Here is a 21768-nt window from a genome sequence, read left to right as displayed (position 1 = left end):
GGAACTCTGCAAGTGAAAGGCCACTATCAATGTGCTCATCTGATAGAGGAGTATCCCAACCAAACGTAGCCAACATCTAACGAGCAACATCAAAGTGCTCTAAGGTTGTGGCAATCATGCCATCATTAACCTTAAGTTGTCCAACCAAATGATGATGACTCTGAAACCAATGACTCCCATGCAAGTGTTCTGACCCAAAATCTACACTGTGATATGAGGCTGTATCCACATCACTCACCTCATGATTAGCAGAAACTTGTGTGCTATCATCAGTGCACACATCAACATCCAAGGTACTACTGCTAAGCACCTCATCAGATGGCTTAATTGGCAAGGTAGAAGCTATTGATATGATGGTATCTTCACACACTTCCATTTCCATGTCAACATATGAACCTTCTAGCTCGTTTTCTAAGGTCTGATATACAACATCAGACTGTTTGTGGCTTGAATCCACAATACAACCTTCACATTCAGCATTCAAAACTTCAATGCTAATGTTAGGAGACTCCATAGCATGGTCATCTTCATGTGATTTATTTGTCACCTTATGATCTTGTGAAGGTAATGGACTGCTGTTCATAAAATCAGAATTATTAGGACTTATATTTTCTGCACATTCTTCAACTTTGACACTTCCAATTTGTGCGCCAATATTTGTAGATCCTTCCTCATCATTTTCCTCATGTACCATCACATCTACATCATGATTTTATGCTCAATAGTTTGGTTGCAGTTGCAAAAATCAGAATTATTGTCATACCTTTGTCTCATGTTTTCAACATCTCCAAGGACTTCCTCCTTAATGCATCTTTTGTATTGGTAAAATCATTTGCATTAGCATGTGTTTTCCTTTTCTTTGCAAACAATCCGGATGTTGTAGAAGACTTGTTAGGTTCTTATCATAGTTTTGGAAAGCCTGCATGACTTCTACGATAAGTTCCCTAATGGACTTCATCTTTCCCATGACTGAAACAATGCAAGAGTGCGGGTCACTCAAATGTCAACCGCGTGATCTCAATGATTCCCAATGATATCTCCTCAAATTGATCCTGGTTTTCTTGTAAACAAGGTCTCCTGCGTGTGTAAAACATGTGAGGCCCAATCTGATACTGATGCATAAGAACTTCTAACTCTCCAGGAAGGCAGGATCAGAGCTCTGATATCATTGTAAGAACTTTGTTGGTTCTAACTCTTCTACTAATTCAAACGCTGTCTTGTTTTTGCATTTTCAAAGGTTTTGAAGAATTTTAAGTAAAAAATAACAAGTGTGCCAAGCAAGAAATGCACACAAAACTGAATTGACAATAAGTATAGAGCAACTGCAACTATATTAAGTATCAAGTAATTGCTACAATTGAAACTAATACATAAAACATACCCGGAGGTCCTCGGATTATTTAAATAAGAAAATTCTGGAACTTGCCAGCCAAAACTGTGAAACTGACAAAACAAGGTACACAACTCCAAAATGCAATTTCTCTAAGCTGGGAAAGAGATGGAATAACCTTTATGTGCTAGGCGTTGGGAATGGTGCAACCGAAATGCAAGAAGGAAGGCATTTCAGCCCTCCAGAACAAAACGTCCCTATTCTGGATCCCACGTGCCAAGCTAGAAAATGTATGGCCAACAAGAGAGATGGTACACTGGCTTATTGGATTGAAAATGCTACAAATTGGGGCGTCTAAACCTGAATGCCCCTTCCCTTATTCAAAAACCTGCAAATAATTGAAGGAAATAACTTTTGATGAAGCACTATAAGTCTCCTAGATGAAGCCTCACAATTGCAATAATTCAGCTGATCTTTCACAGCCTCAAAATCACAGATGCATGAAGAATTATTGTTCTCCAATGGCAAAACCTCTGAAACCCTTGTCAAAGAATTCCACATAGCAAAATCAAGCAATGTCAAATAATCAATAATGAATTGAGGTTGAATTGCTTATAACCCCAAATGTCACAAATTCCCAAAAAGGTATGCCCAATGTCATTTAAATACATTTAAATGTATTTAATTCACTTTCTATAGTTAAATTCACTTTTGGGCGTCCAAATTCACTTAAGCGATTTAAAAAAAATCACTTTATAATATTTAAGTGGCTTTTAATTTTAATAAAGTCACTCTATGACATTATAATATCCATATAAGATAATTAAATAACTTAACCACTAAAATATTAATATCTCCCTCAATATTCAGTCTTTTGACGTGCTGTCAGAAGCTGGGGTTAACACTATATAACCCCCATGTGTCTGCTAATTTTAGCAATCAGATTTACATTAATTAACAGGAAATAAGAGTGCAAGGTAAAGTAAACACATAACACACATATACCCTGGGAAAACCTCCCTCTTCGAGGAAAAACCCAGCAACAAGATTCAGATCTGATTATAATTAACTCAGTGGTAGATTACGATAGCTACCCTCTTTAGGCCACACAACAATGAGAGTGAACTTATCTGTGAGTGCAGATCACTGTCAACCAAATTGAAAAAGAATTTGACAGACCCAATGTGCTTTGCCCAGTCTGAATTAGGTTCGGCAATTCAGACTTGATGTTCGCTTGTCCCTGAGTTAGTTTGCCTAGCATGAACAGAGTATATGAGGTTTGGATGCCCTAGGACAGATTTGCACTCCTAGATCAGATTCGCTTCAACAGGAAACCAATTCGCTGAAGTTCGCTCACACTTGATGAATATCCTTTTGCTGATGATGATGATTGCAGCTGGAAGTAGATCGCATAGGGTAGAGAGATATATATTCGTTTGTGATTGATGATTTGTGATTCTCAAATCATCTTACTTATATATGAATTCATGTCAACAATAAACCTTGGTCGGCCTTGCATATTTTGGCGCCAAGATGTAATTTTAAATTTACAAGTTACATATGGGTCAGGACCCATATACAATTTACAAGTTAAATCAATTGCCCAAATAGGACCTGCCCTGTTTACAAGTTACAATAAAACAGTTTTGGGCCCAGTCCAATATAGATGCATTTGATCATTTTATTTGCTCATATAATCCGAACTAGCTATCTGTTTTCAACACTCCCTCTTAGCTAGGGAGGATTCTAGCAAATAGTGTAATCATGCATCATGGACTTCTTCATCTTACATTGCCCGCAGAGGATGAAAAAGTAACCTGCAAGAAAACAACAAAACTTTCCATCTTGCATTGCCCACAGAGGATGGATCCACCTTGCATTGCCCGCAGAGGGTGGAAGAGGTCTTTCACCTCAACCTTCTCCCAGAGAAGGAAATACCGTCACCTTGCATTGCCCGCAGAGAGTGACTCCACCATGCATTGCCCGCAAAGGGTGGAAGATGCAACTTAATGCATCACTGAGACTGAGACTCCCTCTCAGTCATAGCTGGATTCTCCACAATTCCAAGCCTATCTCTGAAGTATTCAAACTTCACACAAGCAAGGGGCTTGGTGAGAATGTCTGCAACCTGCTCATCAGTGCTGACATATTTCAGCTGTAAGGCACCTCTTTGTACCATATCACGAAGATAGTGATAGTGGGTTTCCACATGTTTTGATCTGTCATGAAACACAGGATTAGCAGACATTTTAATACAACTTTGATTATCACAATGAATAACTGTGGGTTCCCAAGGTTGTCCAAATAACCCAGCAAGAAGCTTTCGAAGCCACACTGCTTCTCTCGATGCAATATACTCAACTTTTGCACTGCTCAAGGCTACAGAGGACTGTTTCCTGCTGGCCTAAGAAATCACAGCAGAACCCAAACTGAAACAGATACCTGAAGTGCTCTTCCTATCGGTAACACTTCCTGCCCAATCAGAATCTGAGTAGCCTTCCAAGGTAACATAAGTGTTGATTGGATATTTTAGCTCATAGCCAACAGCTCCACGCAAGTATCTCAGAATATGTTTTGCTGCAATAAGGTGAACATGCTTTGGCTTGTTCATAAACTGGCTAAGTGCACTCATTGCATAACAAATGTCTGGTCTAGTGTTAACTAGATACATCAATGATCCAATCAATTGTCTGTACTCAAAAGTATCTGCAAATTCAGAGTTAGCTGCAGATAAACTGAATTTCTTCAAGTTAGTTTCCATAGGAGTAGACATAGGTTTGCAATCCAACATTCCAAATCTCTTCAAAATATCAACAGTATGTTTTCCTTGACTTAGAATAATTTCATTAGGTCTTTGCCACACTTCTAACCCTAGAAAGTAATGCATTAGACTCAGTAGCTAATTCTTTCTGACACCTAATGATGAGACTATCTTCATTAGTTAGGAATAAATCATCCACATATAAAACCAAAATTAGCATTTCAGCATTAAATACTTTAAAGTAAATGTTAGGATCAACTTCATTCTTACAAAACCCTAAACTAACCAAGTACTTATCAATTCTTTCATACCAAGCTCGAGGAGCTTGCTTGAGGCTGTAAAGAGCTTTCTTTAATATGCATACATGTGATTCTTTATTATGAGTCTCATATCCTTTTGGTTGCTCAATATAGACTTCTTCCTCAATGACACCATTAAGAAAGGCAGTCTTTACATCCATCTGATGTAACTTCCAACCCTTAGCTGCAACAATGGCTATAATAGTTCTAATAGAAGTATATCTAGCAACAGGAGCAAATGTTTCTTTATAATCTATGCCTTCCTTTTGAGAAAAACCACGAGCTACAAATCTAGCTTTATATTTCTCTATACTCTTCGTCCATAGCTAATTTCCATGCTTGCTGGTTCATAGCTTCTTCTATGCTGGATGGTTCAGTCTCAATGATGTTGCACATCAGTGCAACATAGTTGGAGAACTTTTGAGGTCTCCTACTTTATCTGAAAGTGCCACTAGGAGCTGCAAACTTTTCTACTTCTTGAATTGTGCTCCTAACCCAACGTGGCCTTTTCTTTCTAACTGCAATATCTCTAGGACCAATCAGTTGGATCTAAAGGCTCAGGAGGATCACCATGCTCAACAGGTTCGGGAGGCTCAATAGACTCATTCTGAATCTCAGGGTTAGTATCAATATCCATGTGTTGATTATCATTAACCTCTTTATCATCATTGACAAGGGAACCTTTAGATTTCTTAAAAGCAATATTTTCTTCAAACGTAACATCTCTACTTACCTCAATATACCTTTGTCCTGGAATGTAGATACGGAATGCTTTGGAGGATTCATTGTACCCAACAAGGATACCTTTCTTCCCGGATAGCTCTAGCTTAGTTCTCTTTTCCTTCGGCACATGAACATAGACAGGACTTCCAAAGATCCTTAGGTGACTGATATCCGGTTTGACTCCAGTAAAAGCCTCTTCAAGAGTCATGTTCTTCAGGACACGGTGAGGGCATCTGTTCTGAATGTATACTGCAGTCTTGGATGCTTCGGCCCATAAGGAAGTCTGCAGATCCTGATCATGAATCATTGCTTTAGCTGCTTCAACAATGGCTCTATTCTTTCGTTTAGCCACACCATTTTGTTGAGGATTGTAGGGAACGCAAAACTCCCTCTTAATTCCTGTCTCTACACAAAAGTCACTGAAACTACTTGAGGTGTATTCACCTCCATTGTCAGATCTTAACACTTTAATCCTTTTACCAGACATATTTTCAGCTAGGGCTTTAAATTCTTTAAACCTACTTAGCACTTCATTAGATTCTTTAGATTTTAGAAAGTAAATCCAAGTCTTTTTAGAAAAATCATCTATAAATGTAACATAGTATAGAAATCCGCTAGATGAAGGAACAAACATGGGTCCACATAGATCAGAATGAACAAGTGCTAATTTTTTCTTAGCTCTACTTTCACTTTTATGAAATGGACTCTTAGTGTTCTTACCTAATGCACAACCTTTGCAAGTATCATCATGAAAATAACTAAGTTTAGGCACACCTTTAACCATCTTTTCAAGTGAGGGAAGTGCCTGAAAGTGAAGGTGGCCAAGCCTTCTATGCCATAGCTCGCTAGATTCGGGAGCTTCATGGATGAGTGCTCAAACAGGAGTAGCTGAAAGCTTATACAAACTATCATATCTATTTCCAATAACACGAGCAGATTTAAAACTAGATTCATTAGGCCAAGCAAGTACTTTACCCTCAGAAAATGCTATTTGATAACCTTTATCTTCTAGCGCAGAAATAGAGACTAAATTTCTTTTAATTCCAGGAACAAATAAAATATCACTAAGATGCAAGGAGATACCATATTCTAAATTTACTTTACCCTCAGAAAATGCTATTTGATAACCATTATCTTCTAGGGCAGAAATAGAGACTAAATTTCTTTTAATTCCAGGAACAAATAAAATATCACTAAGATGCAAGGAGATACCATATTCTAAATTTAAGGAAGTATTGACAAAACCTCTTACCGAATACTGAGCATCATCACCAATTACCACATGAAGATTGGACTCTTTCTCCATTAAGTTTGAGATGTGCTCCCGGTATCCCGTGATATGTCTGGATGCACCACTGTCTATCAACCAAGTGTTGCTGTCAGTTCACACATGGCTAGATAAGGCAAAAATGAAAAGGAAGTCTTCGTTATCCTTCGAATCTGCAACTTCATTCAGGTTCGCTTCTCCTTGCTTGGGCAGATTCTGACATTCTTTAGCATAGTGTCCAAACTTATCGCATCTGAAGCAACGGACATGTGAAAGATCCCTTGGCTTCTTTCTTGAATCATAAGCAGTAGGAGATCTGAAGTCTCTATCTCTTTTGAAGTTGTTCTTCTTCCAATGATCACCCTTTCTTTTGACATGTTGAGATGCAAACACATGATGGTCACCTCCATGAGTGCCTTTGAGCATTCCTCTTGCAGCTAGGCAAGATTCCTCTTGAATGCAATCAGATCGGAGGCGATCAAAGGAGGGAAATTCAGCTCTTCCGCTTATGCTTTGAATAAATGGATCCCAAGAATCTGAGAGACCATTTAATGCAATCATGATAACATCCTTGTCCACTACTTTACTTCCAAGGGAGCTGAGCTGGTCCTTCAATTCTAAAATTTTCATGAAGAAGGACATGACTGAATCTCCCTTGCTCATCTTGATTTGAAGAAGTTGCTACCTCAGAGTAAGAGCCCGACTGATGTTATTGATTTCAAACATTCCTTCTAGGTGTTTGAACATCTCCTTGGCTGAAGATAACTGGAGATGACTGGAACAAGATGATCCTTCACAAAATCAATTAGAAACTTTTTTGCCTTAAGAGCATTCTTCTTGAACTGCTTTAACTCATTTGGATCTGAGGGTTCAGGCAGATCCTTGTCTTCCACAAACTGTAACAGCTCAACCTCTTCAAGGGCAAGAAGCACACGAACTTTCCAAGAAGTAAAGTTGAGAGCACCATCAAGTCTGTCCTCAACCTTTAGTCCTGTAACCATCTTGCAAAACTAAAACAACAAATTGAAAGTGAAGGATAACCAATAATCTGATTTATAATGAACCTAAAGCTCTGATACCATGTTAATTTTAGCAATCAGATTTATGTTAATTAACAGGAAATAAGAGTGCAAGGTAAAGTAAACACATAACACACATATACCCTGGGAAAAGCTCTCTCTTCGAGGAAAAACCCAGCAACAAGATTCAGATCTGATTATAATTAACTCAGTAGCAGATTACAATAGCTACCCTCTTTAGGCCACACAACAATGAGAGTGAACTTATCTGTGAGTGCAGATCACTGTCAACCAAATTGAAAAAGAATTTGGCAGACCCAATGTGCTTTGCCCGGTCTGAATTAGGTTCGGCAGTTCAGACTTGATGTTCGCTTGTCCCTGAGTTAGTTCGCCTAGCATGAACAGAGTATATGAGGTTTGGATGCCCTAGGACAGATTTGCACTCCTAGATCAGATTCGCTTCAACAGGAAACCAATTCGCTGAAGTTTGCTCACACTTGATGAATATCCCTTTGTTGATGATGATGATTGCAGTTGGAAGCAGATCGCATAGGGTAGAGAGATATATATTCGCTTGTGATTGATGATTTGTGATTCTCAAATCATCTTACTTATATATGAATTCATGTCAACAATAAACCTTGGTCGGCCTTGCATATTTTGGCGCTAAGATATAATTTTGAATTTACAAGTTACATATGGGTCAGGACCCATATACAATTTACAAGTTAAATCAATTGCCCAAATAGGACCTGCCCTTTTTACAAGTTAAAATAAAACAGTTTTGGGCCTAGCCCAATGTAGATGCATTTGATCATTTTTATTTGCTCATATAATCCGATCTAGCTATCGGTTTTCAACAATGTCCAGGTGCCCTAACTAAAAATAGCTTCACTGCCAAATTGACTTACTATAAATAGCAAGTTCCACAACTAAGCTCAAACATTGATATACAAAGGCCTGGAACTGAAACTGAGACTGAACTGAAGACATGGAGTGAGGACAATCTCCAGTAACTGCCACTGAGACTCTCTATCCAAACATATTAGCCTACGAGAGTCCAAATAATAGGCTAATCGCTCAAACTCTGATGCTCATGAAAATGGGGACATTACAAAACTTAAAAACACACTCTTCTGCATTCCTGTCTAGTTCTGAAAGACCACTACAAAGAAAACATAGTATTTTTAATCTAAAATAAACAACCAGGTTGCAGTTACAGTGTTCCACCTGGGGTGGGTACATTACAATTGGCAAGAAACTCAATAGTTTTCCAATTGACACAACTCACAAGTTGTGGGTGATTTGCTTGCCCTGCTAGAGTACTCGACAGTTTGGTGAATACTTGTGGAGTTATATATCTGTGATATTTACAAAGTTGATCAGATGTTCTAGATTGATTCCTATATTAGTTCATGTCTCTGTTCTAGTCGGTTGCCATAAGCTTGAATGAATTTCCGTTCTTTGTCCATGTGCCTCTCCATTTTCTTATGTTTTTCCTCTTTTTCTTTTTCTCACCTTATCTCCTTCCCTTCTCTTTTCCCTAGGGAATATCACTGATTTTTACGGATTCTGTTAGATGACATGGTTTTACTTCTATTAATCTTGTCTATTGGCAAATTTTGTGAAGGTTAATTCCTATTGTAGACTCTGAAACAATTTCTATTATGTACAATTCGGTGTGTATTCTGTAAGGTAAGAGTTCTAGGATTGGGATTGTCTGAGGAGAACTTGTTCCTTTATACATGTTTTGTGCCAAAACATGAGTGTGTTATTTGAATAGACAGATAGACTTAAAACTCTGCTGTTCAATATTTTACAATCTCTGTTGCATGTATATCCAACAATCTCTTGTACTATTATTCAGAAAACTTATGATGTTCATGCATCTATAAATTTTGTGGATCTTGTAGACCCTTGAGATGCTGGAAAAGAAAGAAGGAGTGTTGCAAAAGAGAATTGCAGCAGAGATTGAGAAAGCCAAGGAGTTTACACGGGCAAAGAACAAAAGAGGTATACTCAAATCATGTTCTAGTGTGCTGTCATCTTTTTTTAAGTTAAAATTTCTTTCTTGTAACCTGAAATAACCATTTTCAATTAACAATGCACATGTAATCTCTACCATCATTTTCAAAAATAAACTCAAGATTCTATTTCCTTGTTTGATTTAGGCTCTCGGAAGCTGGAAAGTCATTTAAAAAGTCCTCTTTTCAGTTTAGTGTCTTAACAGTTTTCTACCTTTGTTTTAACTTAAATTTAATTCATTGTCTCCATTAACTTATAACTAGCTGTTGACCTTTAAAATGCATTCAGTTAATCTATTTTAATGAAATAATTTAAAATTTCCAAAGGAAATATTTAGGTCAACATGTACACAAAACTAGTATGATCCATATGCCACAACACATATTTTGCATGCATATCATTCATGCAAATCCGGAAAGTGCATTTTATAATTTTCTTTCACTCTTACCTAAATGGGACTGCATGCTATGCTGATAATTGGGATGCAAACCTTAACCCTGGCACCACTTTTTAAAACTTTTATTGGATAAGTAGAATACATGTTAGAATAGATCCATGCAATCTGGCTGAAAAATGTCGATTTAACAAAAAATGGCAGCTGGACAAAACACAAATAACTGTGGGATTGCTCTTCAGCTATTCAAAGGGAAAAAAAACATTTCTTTAAAATGATTTTGGTCCTGGATAAATTACTGAAATAAGTATCAAACAAGTGTAGGAAGACTAATATTAACTTGACTAAGAAATACTAAATAGCCAAGTACAAAGCGTTCTATAAACTAAACTGTAGGTCTATCTATTGACCAAGACCATAAGAGATAGACCAAACATGAGCAAATTCTTGATACAAACTGCAGGTTCTTTTTCCATCGCCCAGGCTCTTACCTTTGTCAATACAATCCCAATGTCTTAATACTTCATTATCCCTTTACTTCTATTTTTTTTCCCTTTAGATTGCTCTTTGTTTGTGGAAATTCTTGTGCCATTTTGATCCTAGTAAACTCTTCCTGCTGCATAATTAAATAGAATTGATGTTTCACATGGGCCTTTCTACTAATACCCCTAAACTATGAAGTCACCCTTTTCGTTGGATGCAACCTCCTATGAGCATTTGCTATTTTCTAAAGTTGTGACTTGGTTTTGATTAGGATTGAAACTTTACTTCCTTTGGCTAACGTTTGCAGATCTCTGTTTATGGCCCCATGCCAATTAGGCTCAATAATGATAATGCTAACTCCATGATGTCCATTAATTTTCCCAATAGCTGTAATATACATCCTTGTTTTTTTTTTTTGTTTTCTGTTTGCTTGAGGATGTTTTGATTGAAACCAATGCAGATGGATATTGCAGAAATAATAATATTGCAGCAATGAAATAATAGAAATAACTCTTGAAAAACTCAATATTCAGAAGTACCCACAACTAGCAATGTTTTCAGAATTATTTTCAGAACTGAAATTACAATATATCATCAAAGTCTTTGATACCCAGTTGTGAAATCATATTAAAATGATAAACCAGACATACGCATTTGATTTAAATGATTACAAATCTGATTTGGCAATTCAAACAGCAATCTGGAAGCCCTAACTTGGACTGTGCTCCTTCAAATGCACTCCTATGTTCACAAAATGAACATACATCTGATATCAAACCCTGGGCGTCCCCTTTTGCAGCAAAAATCAGATTTAAACCTCTCCAATCTGCCTCAATGAATTTCTGTGTCAAATGAAGAAACAAATATGAACACACAAGCTGAAATCTTTTCAACGAAGTCCAATGCGATCTTTGAATGAAACCATCAGCCAATCTCCCAGGTTGGATCTTTCACTAACAAAGATGTTCTCTGCAAGGGTTTTCATCCTCAGAAAGCAACAAGATGAACAAGCTCAATTCAGCCAAATTCCAAGTTCAATTTCAAATCCATACATAATACAAAATGAGCTCCAAAATGCCTTTATAATGGCCTCCAAAACCCCACACCACCCACTTTAGAGTTGCAATATTTTAATTAAATTAAACATTACCTTATGACTCCCTTTTTGGGTGCCCACACCTAGAAACAAGTTATTAAATAAAAACAACTTTAGTTCCCCTAGGCACGCACTTAAGCAATTTATTAAATTAAATAATGCTAAGTTTGATTTAACTTTAATTTTTTAGCATTAGCTAAATTTATAGCTCTGGACCATATTAACTACCAAGATATTATCATCAAATGCATTGACTGACATTCCCAAATTAGAAATATTGCCGATTGACCAAGTTGATGTCCAACCTGTCACTTACTAAAAATAGTAAATAGGGACAAGTTGCCTGAATCCTCTTCTTAAAAGGTCATAATACAAGTCTCACTGGTTGAGCTCAATGCAACACTTGTTATTGCCAAATAAACTGGATTGAATGGTCATCATAAGTCCCCTAATAGTAATTCATTAGTCTACGAAAACTCGTTGAATAGGCTAATGGTCACCAAATTGATAGTGCTTAGGTAGGGGACATTACAGTCTGCCCTTCCCGAAAGTGCTTGTCCGCAAGCAATTTTAACTTGGGATGCTGCAAGATCTGTTCATTTTCCCACATTGTATCCTTTACTAACAAATTTTTCCACTGGACCAAGTATTCTTTGATGATCCTCTTCCGTAATGTATGCTCCCTGAAGTCAATAATGGCCTCTAGAATCAAGATTAACTCCCCCTCCTCATCTAGTGGTGGCAATTTTGATGAAGGAACCACATTATGCCCAAGTGCCTTTTTGAGTCTAGACACATGAAATACATTATGCATTCTGCTGCTAGCCGTAGCTCTAGCTCATAAGCTACTTCTCCAATCCTTGTGGAGACTCTCAAGGGACCATAGAATTGAGGCTTGAGCTTCTCTGGCCCACTCTTCTTGAGAGTGGACTGTCTGTATGGTCGGAGTCTCAAGTAAGCCATGTCATCCACCTCGAAACTGTGCTTTATACGATGTTGATCAACATACAAGTTATACTGATTCTATGCTTGTTGAAAGTTTTCTTTCAACAATTTCATGATATCTTGACTCTCATATAGCAAATCTCTTGCCTTAGGCAACTCTATTATCCCCAAAGAGCAAATAAATGAAATTAGGAGCTTTGTACTTGTACAATGCCATGAATGGTGACATCTTGATAGACATATATGATGTGTAGAATTATAGCAATATTCTCCAAGTTGCAACCACTTAACCCATGATCTCTGTTGTCCTGAAATATAATTCCTGAGATACCCTTCCACCCATTCATTTACTATCTCCGTCTATTGATTTGTCTGTGGGTGGTGAGTAGTGTTGGGAGTGAGCTTAGCTCCACTCAATCTTAAAAGCTCCTGCCAAAAGAGTCTCAGGAAGTTGCTGTCCCTGTCCTTGACTATGCTCTTGGGCATCCCATGAAATCTAAAAATCTCCCTAAAGAACAAATCAGCTACTTGCTCTGCTGTGTATGCTGTAGAAATGGCAAAAAAATGTGCAAACTTTGTCAATTTGTCCTTTACAACATATATGTACTCCTTGCTCTGCACCTTAGGTAGCCTAGTGATGAAATCCATGAAGATACATTTCCCATTTCTGATTTGGAATGGGTAGGGGTTGAAGCAAACTAGCTGAATAAGTATGTTTTTTTATGTTTTACCGGCATATGAGGCACTCCCTGACATACTTAAGGACTTCATTTGTGAGTCCTTTCCATGTAAACCTTTACCGGATCTGCCTGTAAGTCTTAAAGAATCCCGGGTGACCAGCCATGGGTGCATCATGGAAAGTTTTCAATATCTTCACCTTAAGTTTTGAATTAGACACCAATAAATCCTTGACTTGTAAATTATCAGCTCATTAATCATCATGTACCTATCATTCTGCATGGTAACCTCAATGATTTTGATGCCCATGAATCCTTAGTATATTCTTTTGAAATCTTCTCTCTCCAATGAGCACAAATTAGGCCTCCTAGAAAGTGCATCAGTTACCACATTTTTCTTTCCTTTGACATGCACAATATCAAAATCATAGGCTTAAATTCTACTCACCCACTTCTACTGCCTATCATTGAGAACTTTTTGATTCATGAACTATTTTATGCTGTTGTGGTTAGTTTTGATGATGAACTTGCCCTCGAAGTAAGGCCTGAACTTGGCCAACACATGCATGATGACCAACATCTTTGTATCATATGTAGAATAACTTTTCTCCACACCTCTCAACTTCCTGCTTTTGAAAGCAATCAGATGCTTATTTTGCATTAAAACAATGCCCATCCCCTCTCTTGAAGCATCACACTCCAACTCAAAGGTTTGGTGAAATTTGAAATAGCCAAAACTGGGCATGTAGACATCACTTGTGTAAAGTGATCAAAACTCTTTTGCATTGCGTCGGATCACTCGGAAGCCCCTGTTTTAGTCAAATTTGTAAGTGGAGCTGCAGTCTGTGAAAACCCCTTAATGAATCTCTTGTAGAACCCCATACCAAAGAATCCCTTAAGTTGTGGGAGATTTGTGGGTGTAGGCAGCTCAACAATTGCCTTAATCTTTTTAGGGTCAATTCTAACTTCCTGTGAACTGATGATATGATCAAGGTAGAGAAGTTTTGACATGCCAAAATCACACTTGGACTACTGGCGTACAATAACACAAATCTCCAATTTGCTTAATACCTTCTTAAGATGTCTTATGTGCTCTTCCTAGGTCTTGCTAAAAATCAAAATATTATAAAAAAAATATGATGGAATGTCCCCTATTTGTAGGCTGTCAATTCCCAAGAGCAACATCTATGTTACTACCTTCTATCATAATTACTTAAGCACAACTAACTAATTCTCTATAATATAACTTACGATGCGATTAAAACCATGCCTATATCCAAACCAATCTGATCCCATTCCCAGAAGAGGGCTTGGCTGCCTAGGGCGCTTGACACCACCTCTTTAAGGTAGCGTAGATTATCAGACTCAGTCCATTCACCCTTGGGGCCTGCAGTCCATATTTCAGGAGGAGTCTTTCACCCTTGGGGCTTTCTATCGGATGGTTTTACTCCGCCCTTCCCTAGCAGCACCCATCTCCCTTGGGGAATAGAAAATACAGAACTGACTATGATTTAGACGGTTTCAAGAAAAGAAACGAGACTCGGACGTGGCTCAGACTCGGCAAGGCCGACTCGGACTCGGACTCGACACCCGGAGTCGGACTTGGCTGGACTCGGAAAAGTGAAAAACTCCAGAAATTTAGAGATTTTAAAGATTTTGGACCCGAGTCTATGTCTGGCCGAGTCCAGACAAGTTTGGACCCTAGACTCATTCGAATCCGAGTTTGCTGGACTCGTGGGGGGTGAGTCGGACTCGGACTCGGACTCGCCGAGTTTTGGCGATTTCTGGTGATTTTCGTTTCTTTGATTGAGATGTCTCTTTATGTGTGTTAAAGATCAAAAATAACTTTAAAGTCATTCTTATTTATGTTTCAGAAATTATCAATTTATTTGTTTACCTTATTATCTATTTATTCTTGAACCATGGATTAACTCTTTATTTAATATATTTTAAATCGTAATCATGTTCTTTGATTTATTTATATATTTATATTTACTGTCTATATGCTCAGTATTTATATTCTCCTTTAACTTCATACATATTACTAACTGTTCCATTTGCATACATACATACATACATATATATATATATATATATATATAAAATTAATGTGATCATATTCTTAAAGTTATACAGATACAGGGAAATACAGAAATATTATTATATTTGCTATTGTAGTTACTAATGCTGGGTAATATTCTACATATCCGTGAGACCAGAACGAAGTCACTGTTTACGCGCTTCTTCCTTTTTCTGTCTCCTTACCATCTCCTTGTAATCTCAGTATTACCCCCATCTTTAAAACTGCTTTATACATTCATATACCTCCATGGAACAATATGTCTTTCATGAAAAGTCATATTCATTAGTTTGTGGTGCTTAAAGCTATTTGTTCCACCGTAGCTTCTTAATGTTTCAGTTCCATCGTGGCTTTTCAAAGTCCAAGTTTCATCGTGGCTTTTCAAAGTCTAAGCCCATGACTTTCTAACCGTGGCTATTCATATTAATATTGCAGCCATTATGAGCATAAAGTAAATTGTGACTTTTCTTCAACGATTCGTTATTAACAAATCATGGTATAAAACAATGCTTGGCTTTCGACTTCAGTCTTGTTCAAACTTACTTCAGTCTTGTTCAAACTTATTAATATATATAATATTAATAATGATTAATATTTATAATATTGATAATGATTAATATTATAATATCTCATTTACATTTATAATATCTTGTTATTATATAATATCTTATTAACATTTATTTTTCTTTCTTTCTGATCACTGCATTTGATATACACAGATCTTTTATATCGCTGCCTCTAGTTATATATTGATCATCGTCTTAGATTACTTCATCAATATAATCGTGATCCTCAACAATTTTCCTAATTACATAATCATTGTCTGTTCTTCATTATCGCTGATTTATCCTTCCATTGAGTCACTGCTACACATACTTAATTGCTTATCATTCTTCATAATCGTTGCTTTCTCTTGTAGTCCCTTCCATATATCCGATACCATGTAATCGTTGTCATATATTATAGGCTCTATCGATAATGGCATTTGGTCATAGTCTCAAAGAGGGGACATGACATATGAGTACAAATTTCCTAAGTTGCTTATTGTGAGATTTTGCCAAGATCAAGAGCTCAATGAAAAGTACAATAGAGAGACAAAATAGATGATAGGAATAAACTGTATTCTATCAAGATGAAAATACTGATCAACTGGATCATCAAGCGTTACATACATTGAATATGAGCCCACTTATATAGGCAAGGCTATATGGATATGTGAGCACACAAACATGACATGTGGCTCAATAAGAAACAAGGGTAGGTAGGAAATAGGTGTGGTAGGTAGGAGAAACAATATAATATTCCACATGAGGCGGATCACCCACCGAATGTGGAATGTAACAACAAGATAAGACCACAAAAGGTGGAAATTCTCCTACACACACTATCCCAATGTGGCACAAACACCCAAGTGTCTCATACCCAAACTACTATGATATGCATGTACCTAAGTAAACTTAAGTAAGGTGTAATAATATCCAACATGAATAAATAATTACACCAACACCCCCCCTTAAGTGCAACTTAGGGGAATGCACCTAAGTTTACAATGCAACTGAGCAATGCAAGATGGGTCTCGGCTACTAGGCCATGTTAGGTACCCATGTATAAATGCAAATGCACACAAATCGATGCAATGAAATCTCTGAAAAAGTCCCCCCCATATGAGAGAAGAAGAGAAGATAGGTAGCCCCCCCTCAATGTAGAATCTGCACCAATGATAGAAGCTCGAAGATGAATGAAGAAACTGCTCCACAGATGTCGAACAACGTTCCTCCCCTTAGGAAGAAACACAACCAAAGGTGTATCCAAGAAGTCTCCCCAATCATGAAGGGAAGATGTATTAAAAAACTCATGATGAATGAAGTCTCTGAAAATTGCTCAAGTGTCCCCATGTCGATGCTGAAAGGTACCCCCTTCGAAGGTGGTGAACTGCTCCACACTGCTGAAAAAGGCACTCCAAGATCTTGTGGAGATGAATGAAGAATAATATCCAAAGATTCACATGTCTCCTCAAAGAATAAAGAGACCTGCTCCAAATGCTGTACAAAAGTATCCACAATCATGTCAACCTCTAAAGAATGATCATGTAGAGAATGCACAAGAGGATCTGAGTGTTCCCTCGCAACAATCGAAGAAGGATCATCTTCATCAAAGAGAAGATGAATGTCATCAATTATGTCTCCCAAATCTGCAATGTAGGACTCCACAAACAAACCTGCAATGTCTATCAAGCAGTCATCCCAATCAACTGAAGCTGAAAGACATGAAATATCCTATTGCACTGAATCACAAGAAGGCAAAACTGTTGCACTAGCTGCATCATCAGGTGCAATAGGTGATGTGATATCAAGAGGAGGAGATGAAATGGAAGGCTCAAGAACAGGGTCACATGTGAGAATCCCCAAGTTCAAGTACCCAAAGTTCTCAAAATCTGAATCATCAACATAGGAAGAAACAACCTCATCAATAGGACCAAAATGTGAAAAAGAGTACAACCGAGATGCATGATCAACCACCCCAGTCGCAATGATAGCTCTAGTCTCCAAGTCTCTAATGATAACTGAATTAGGTGTGAACTCCACAGTTTTCCTAGTTGCCCCATGTGTGATTTGATAGATGGAAAGAAGATTGTTTGTCAAGTGGGGTACACACAACACATCATTGAAGGAGTTATCCCCAATGGTAATAGATCCTTTCCCAATCACATCCATGTATTTATGATTGCCCATCAAAATCTGCGGTATGTGGCAAGGCTCAAATGAAGAGAACGTAGACTACGAAGATGCCATATGATGAGAAGCCCTTGATACTAGAAGCCATCTCCTTGAATCATGACTTGTAGTAGCACAAAGAGCTTGTCCCTTTCCTTTATCTGTCCCAAAAGAGTGATCCTTTCCTTTATCCTTTTCGTTGGGAGCCGAAGTAGACATTCTAGAAGGTAGTTTGATTTTGTTCTTCTCAAGAAGATTTTTCAACTCATCAATATCCTTCTTGTAACAATGGTGTTCATTATGTCCTCACTTCTTGCAATATGCACAAAAAAGATTGTCCTTATATGATTTCCTCTTAGGTGAGGATGTAGAATCACCTTGTTGTGGAGAGGATGATTGTGCTCCATTTTGTTGTGGTTTTGACTTAGGTTGCTTTTGATTCTTGCCTTTCCCTTGATTGCTTTGATTCCCTTTATTAGCCACCAAAGCTTGTGGCTTTGAAGATTTGAGAATCCCCATCTTGGTCAACTTAGATTGCTCAAGAATCAACATCTCCATGAATGAATCAAATGAGGGAGAAGTGTATGAGGAACCTTGAGCTAACCTATGGGTGTGAAAGCTAGATACAAAGGCTGCATACTCTGAAGGAAGCTTGTCCAACAAGTTGTAAACCAATTGAGCATCCTTTTTGTCAATTCCACAATCCTTTAGCTTTGCTCTTAGCTCATTTGCTTTTGTGACATAATCTTGGATTGTATCAAAATCCTTGGGATCCAAAGTTGTGAGTTCACTATCAAGCTTGTAGCCCTTAATCTCATCAAGTTGGCCATACAACTCATAAATATCCCAAGCTTCTTTAATTGTAGTACACTTATCAATGTGAAAAATGAGGTCATCTGATACATACTTTCTAAGAGTTCCAAGTGCCATAGCATTCTTAGCGAGCCATTCAATTTGAGCATTAGGATCAGCCTTAGGATCAAGTGGTGCTATTATAGTTCCATTTACATAATGAATGAGTCCTTTTTCCATTAGTTTACTCCATGCCCTTATCTTCCATGATGCATAATTATGAGGAGTTAAAAGTGGAAATTTAGAACCCATAGCACCAAAATGAAAAAACACATGATAGAGAGGACAATCACACAAGACACCCACACCCCCCCCCCAAAAAAAAAAATAAAAATAAAAAATGATGATTTGGCACTTTATACTTAGTGCGTATACAATGGGCCACTTGCAAAACAAGGCAAGGTGGACTTCTGATTTCAACTTTACAACTGCCTCAAATAGGCTATAAGAGACCTCAACAAATACTGCAAGTGATCTAAACTGAGATCCAAGCAAAATACAAGTACCAAATAGGCCAAAAATGACCAAATATTGAAAGTACAATTTCTACTCAAAATCACTGCAAACTAATGGCAGATTATGAAAGTAGACGAAAAATTATGCACTTAAAAAAAACGGTGCCTGAAAAAGGTTTTATGACTCCAAACGAAGCCTCTGAAGTTGCAAAATCGGGGATTAGATGTCTACAGTCATGAGAATCTGCAAATTCTGAAAAATCCGTCCATCAAAATCAGAAAATTCCTTCACCACTGCAAAAAGCACGAAATTCTAGCCCATTTAAAAAAAATTGCACCAAAAAAGGAGCCAAAATGAGCAAGTTACGGCCATTTGAAGTCGAACTGCAATTTCAAAAATGCAAATGAGAGGGGGTTAATTTTTTTTCAAAATACTGCTGACGTCAACAAATGACATGCTTAAATTTGACGCCCATCTGGCCGTCATGAGAACTTCACCTCCACCCTGCGTGGCGTCCATACCCTACGGACAAAGATGACATGGCACAATACGAACTGACATGTGGCAAAAAAGTACTTGTTCCGTACAGGTGACGTGGCAGTATAGATGATGACAATGTAGGTCTACGTGGCTGTACGAGCAATTGACTGTGTAGTACAGAATGCTGAGGTGGTAGTCTAATTGGGATTTGCCGTACAAATGATGTGGCTCTCCACGTGGTGCAGAGGTGGCGATGACGTGTCACATCTGTGGGTTGACGTGGCTTCTTGCGTGTCAGCTTTGTGTGGTGGCCCACATGGGTGGCCGAAGCTAGTGCAGCGAGGGCCCAGACAACAATGTTGGCGTGGATTGTCTGTGTGGCGGGTTGGTGGGGCCGACTGAGGAGCCCGCGTGGAAACCTACGTGGGGTCTGTGTGGTGGATAGTGGAACACAGGGGCTGGTCAGCAGAACACGGCCGGGACCGGCGGCAAGAAGCGTCCGACAGGGAGATGAGTCGCCGGGGACCATGGTCGCAAGCCAGAGAAGGACAAGTCGCCGAGGGAGGAAGCACGGTCGCCGGCAGCTAACGGAAGCGGCTAGGAGGAATGTCGGCCCTGCGGGGAAGAAGTCGACATTGGAGGAGTCGCGGGCGAAGGTACGGCCCGTATAGCCAGATTAGCTAAATTTTTCCTCCAAGCCCCAAAATTTGACTTTCTCCAAAATAGGCCGAGTTTATACTCAATTTTTATGGAAATGGCCTTCGGGACTCAACCGTGATGTCCAAATCGCTGTAGGACACCCCCAAAAATATTACCTCCCTAGATCCGAAAATTGAAGCCTCCAAAAATGACTAATCAAAGAAGCCCTTTAGGCTCTGATACCATGTGAGATTTTGCCAAGATCAAGAGCTCAATGAAAAGTACAATAGAGAGACAAAATAGATGATAGGAATAAACTGTATTCTATCAAGATGAAAATACTGATCAACTAGATCATCAAGCGTTACATACAATGAATATGAGCTTGCTTATATAGGCAAGGCTATATGGATATGTGAGCACACAAACATGACATGTGGCTCAATAAGAAACAAGGGTAGGTAGAAAATAGGTGTGGTAGGTAGGAGAAACAATATAATATTCCACATGAGGTGGATCACCCACCGAATGTGGAATGTAACAACAAGATAAGACCACAAAAGGTGGAAATTCTCCTACACACACTATCCCAATGTGGCACAAACACCCAAGTGTCTCATACCCAAACTACTATGATATGCATGTACCTAAGTAAACTTAAGTAAGGTGTAATAATATCCAACATGAATAAATAATTACACCAACACTTATGAATGACTTCATTCATACATGATTGGAAATTAGTCGGTGCATTAGTCAATCCAATTGGCATCACTAGGAACTCAAAGTGACTAAAATGACATCTGAAAGTTGTTTTCTCTACGTCCTCTTTCCACATTTTGACTTGATGGTAACTTGACCTCAAATCTATTTTAGAAAAATAACAAGCTCCATGGATTCCTGTTTTTGATGGTCATCTTGTTTAGAGCTCTATAATCAATGCACATTTGCATTGTGCCATCTTTTTCTTCACCAACACTATTGTAGAAGCAAAAAGGCTTTTATTGAGTGTAATGTTCCCATATCTAGTAGTACCTTAATGGCCTTTCCAATCACATCCTTATGCCTCTTCGGATGCCTATATGGTGTAGTGATTACTGGTTGGCAACCTCCTCCAACTCTATTGCATGCTTAATGCCCCTCACATGCGGTATACTACTGAACACCTTGCAATGCTTGGATAGCAACTTTTGAATGTCTGGATGATGGTTGTTCTTTTTCTGTTCTGAAACTGTAGGTATTATGAGACATTTTGCTAGCCACTCCACTTGATCATGTTCAATCAACCCTTCCATCCTTGTAGTGTCTCCTATTTGGAATGCCGCAATTTAGCCCTAAATCTCAATTTCCAAATAAACAAGAGCTGGGTTAGAGATATCATTAATTATATAGCAGAAGTATCAATTTAATCATAAGATATCTTAAATATGTTTGAGGGAATGTGTTTTTATGCACCTCGAACACCGAATAGAATACAAATCCTCTCTTGAACAATAAAATTTTGAATTATAAGCAGTGTGATCAGTCA

The 21768-nt window shown here is 38.1% G+C and overlaps 1 protein-coding gene across 5 annotated transcripts in view; it reads left to right on the top strand.

The window, feature by feature from the left end:
- LOC131060228 (vacuolar protein sorting-associated protein 32 homolog 2) overlaps positions 1 to 21768 on the top strand; it is a 71511-nt gene that overhangs the window by 13290 nt on the left and 36453 nt on the right. For all 5 annotated transcript variants that reach the window (XM_057993397.1, XM_057993401.2, XM_057993399.2 and 2 more), the window contains one exon: positions 9313 to 9412. In XM_057993397.1, the coding sequence (XP_057849380.1) occupies positions 9313 to 9412 (100 nt within the window). The remainder of the gene's footprint in view (positions 1 to 9312; positions 9413 to 21768) is intronic.

The sequence above is a fragment of the Cryptomeria japonica genome, chromosome 9, assembly GCF_030272615.1.
Source record: "Cryptomeria japonica chromosome 9, Sugi_1.0, whole genome shotgun sequence".
In the NCBI taxonomy this organism is placed as follows: domain Eukaryota; kingdom Viridiplantae; phylum Streptophyta; class Pinopsida; order Cupressales; family Cupressaceae; genus Cryptomeria; species Cryptomeria japonica.
The sequence above is the reverse complement of the archived record's forward strand: the minus strand, read 5'-3'. Positions and strand labels throughout refer to the sequence as shown.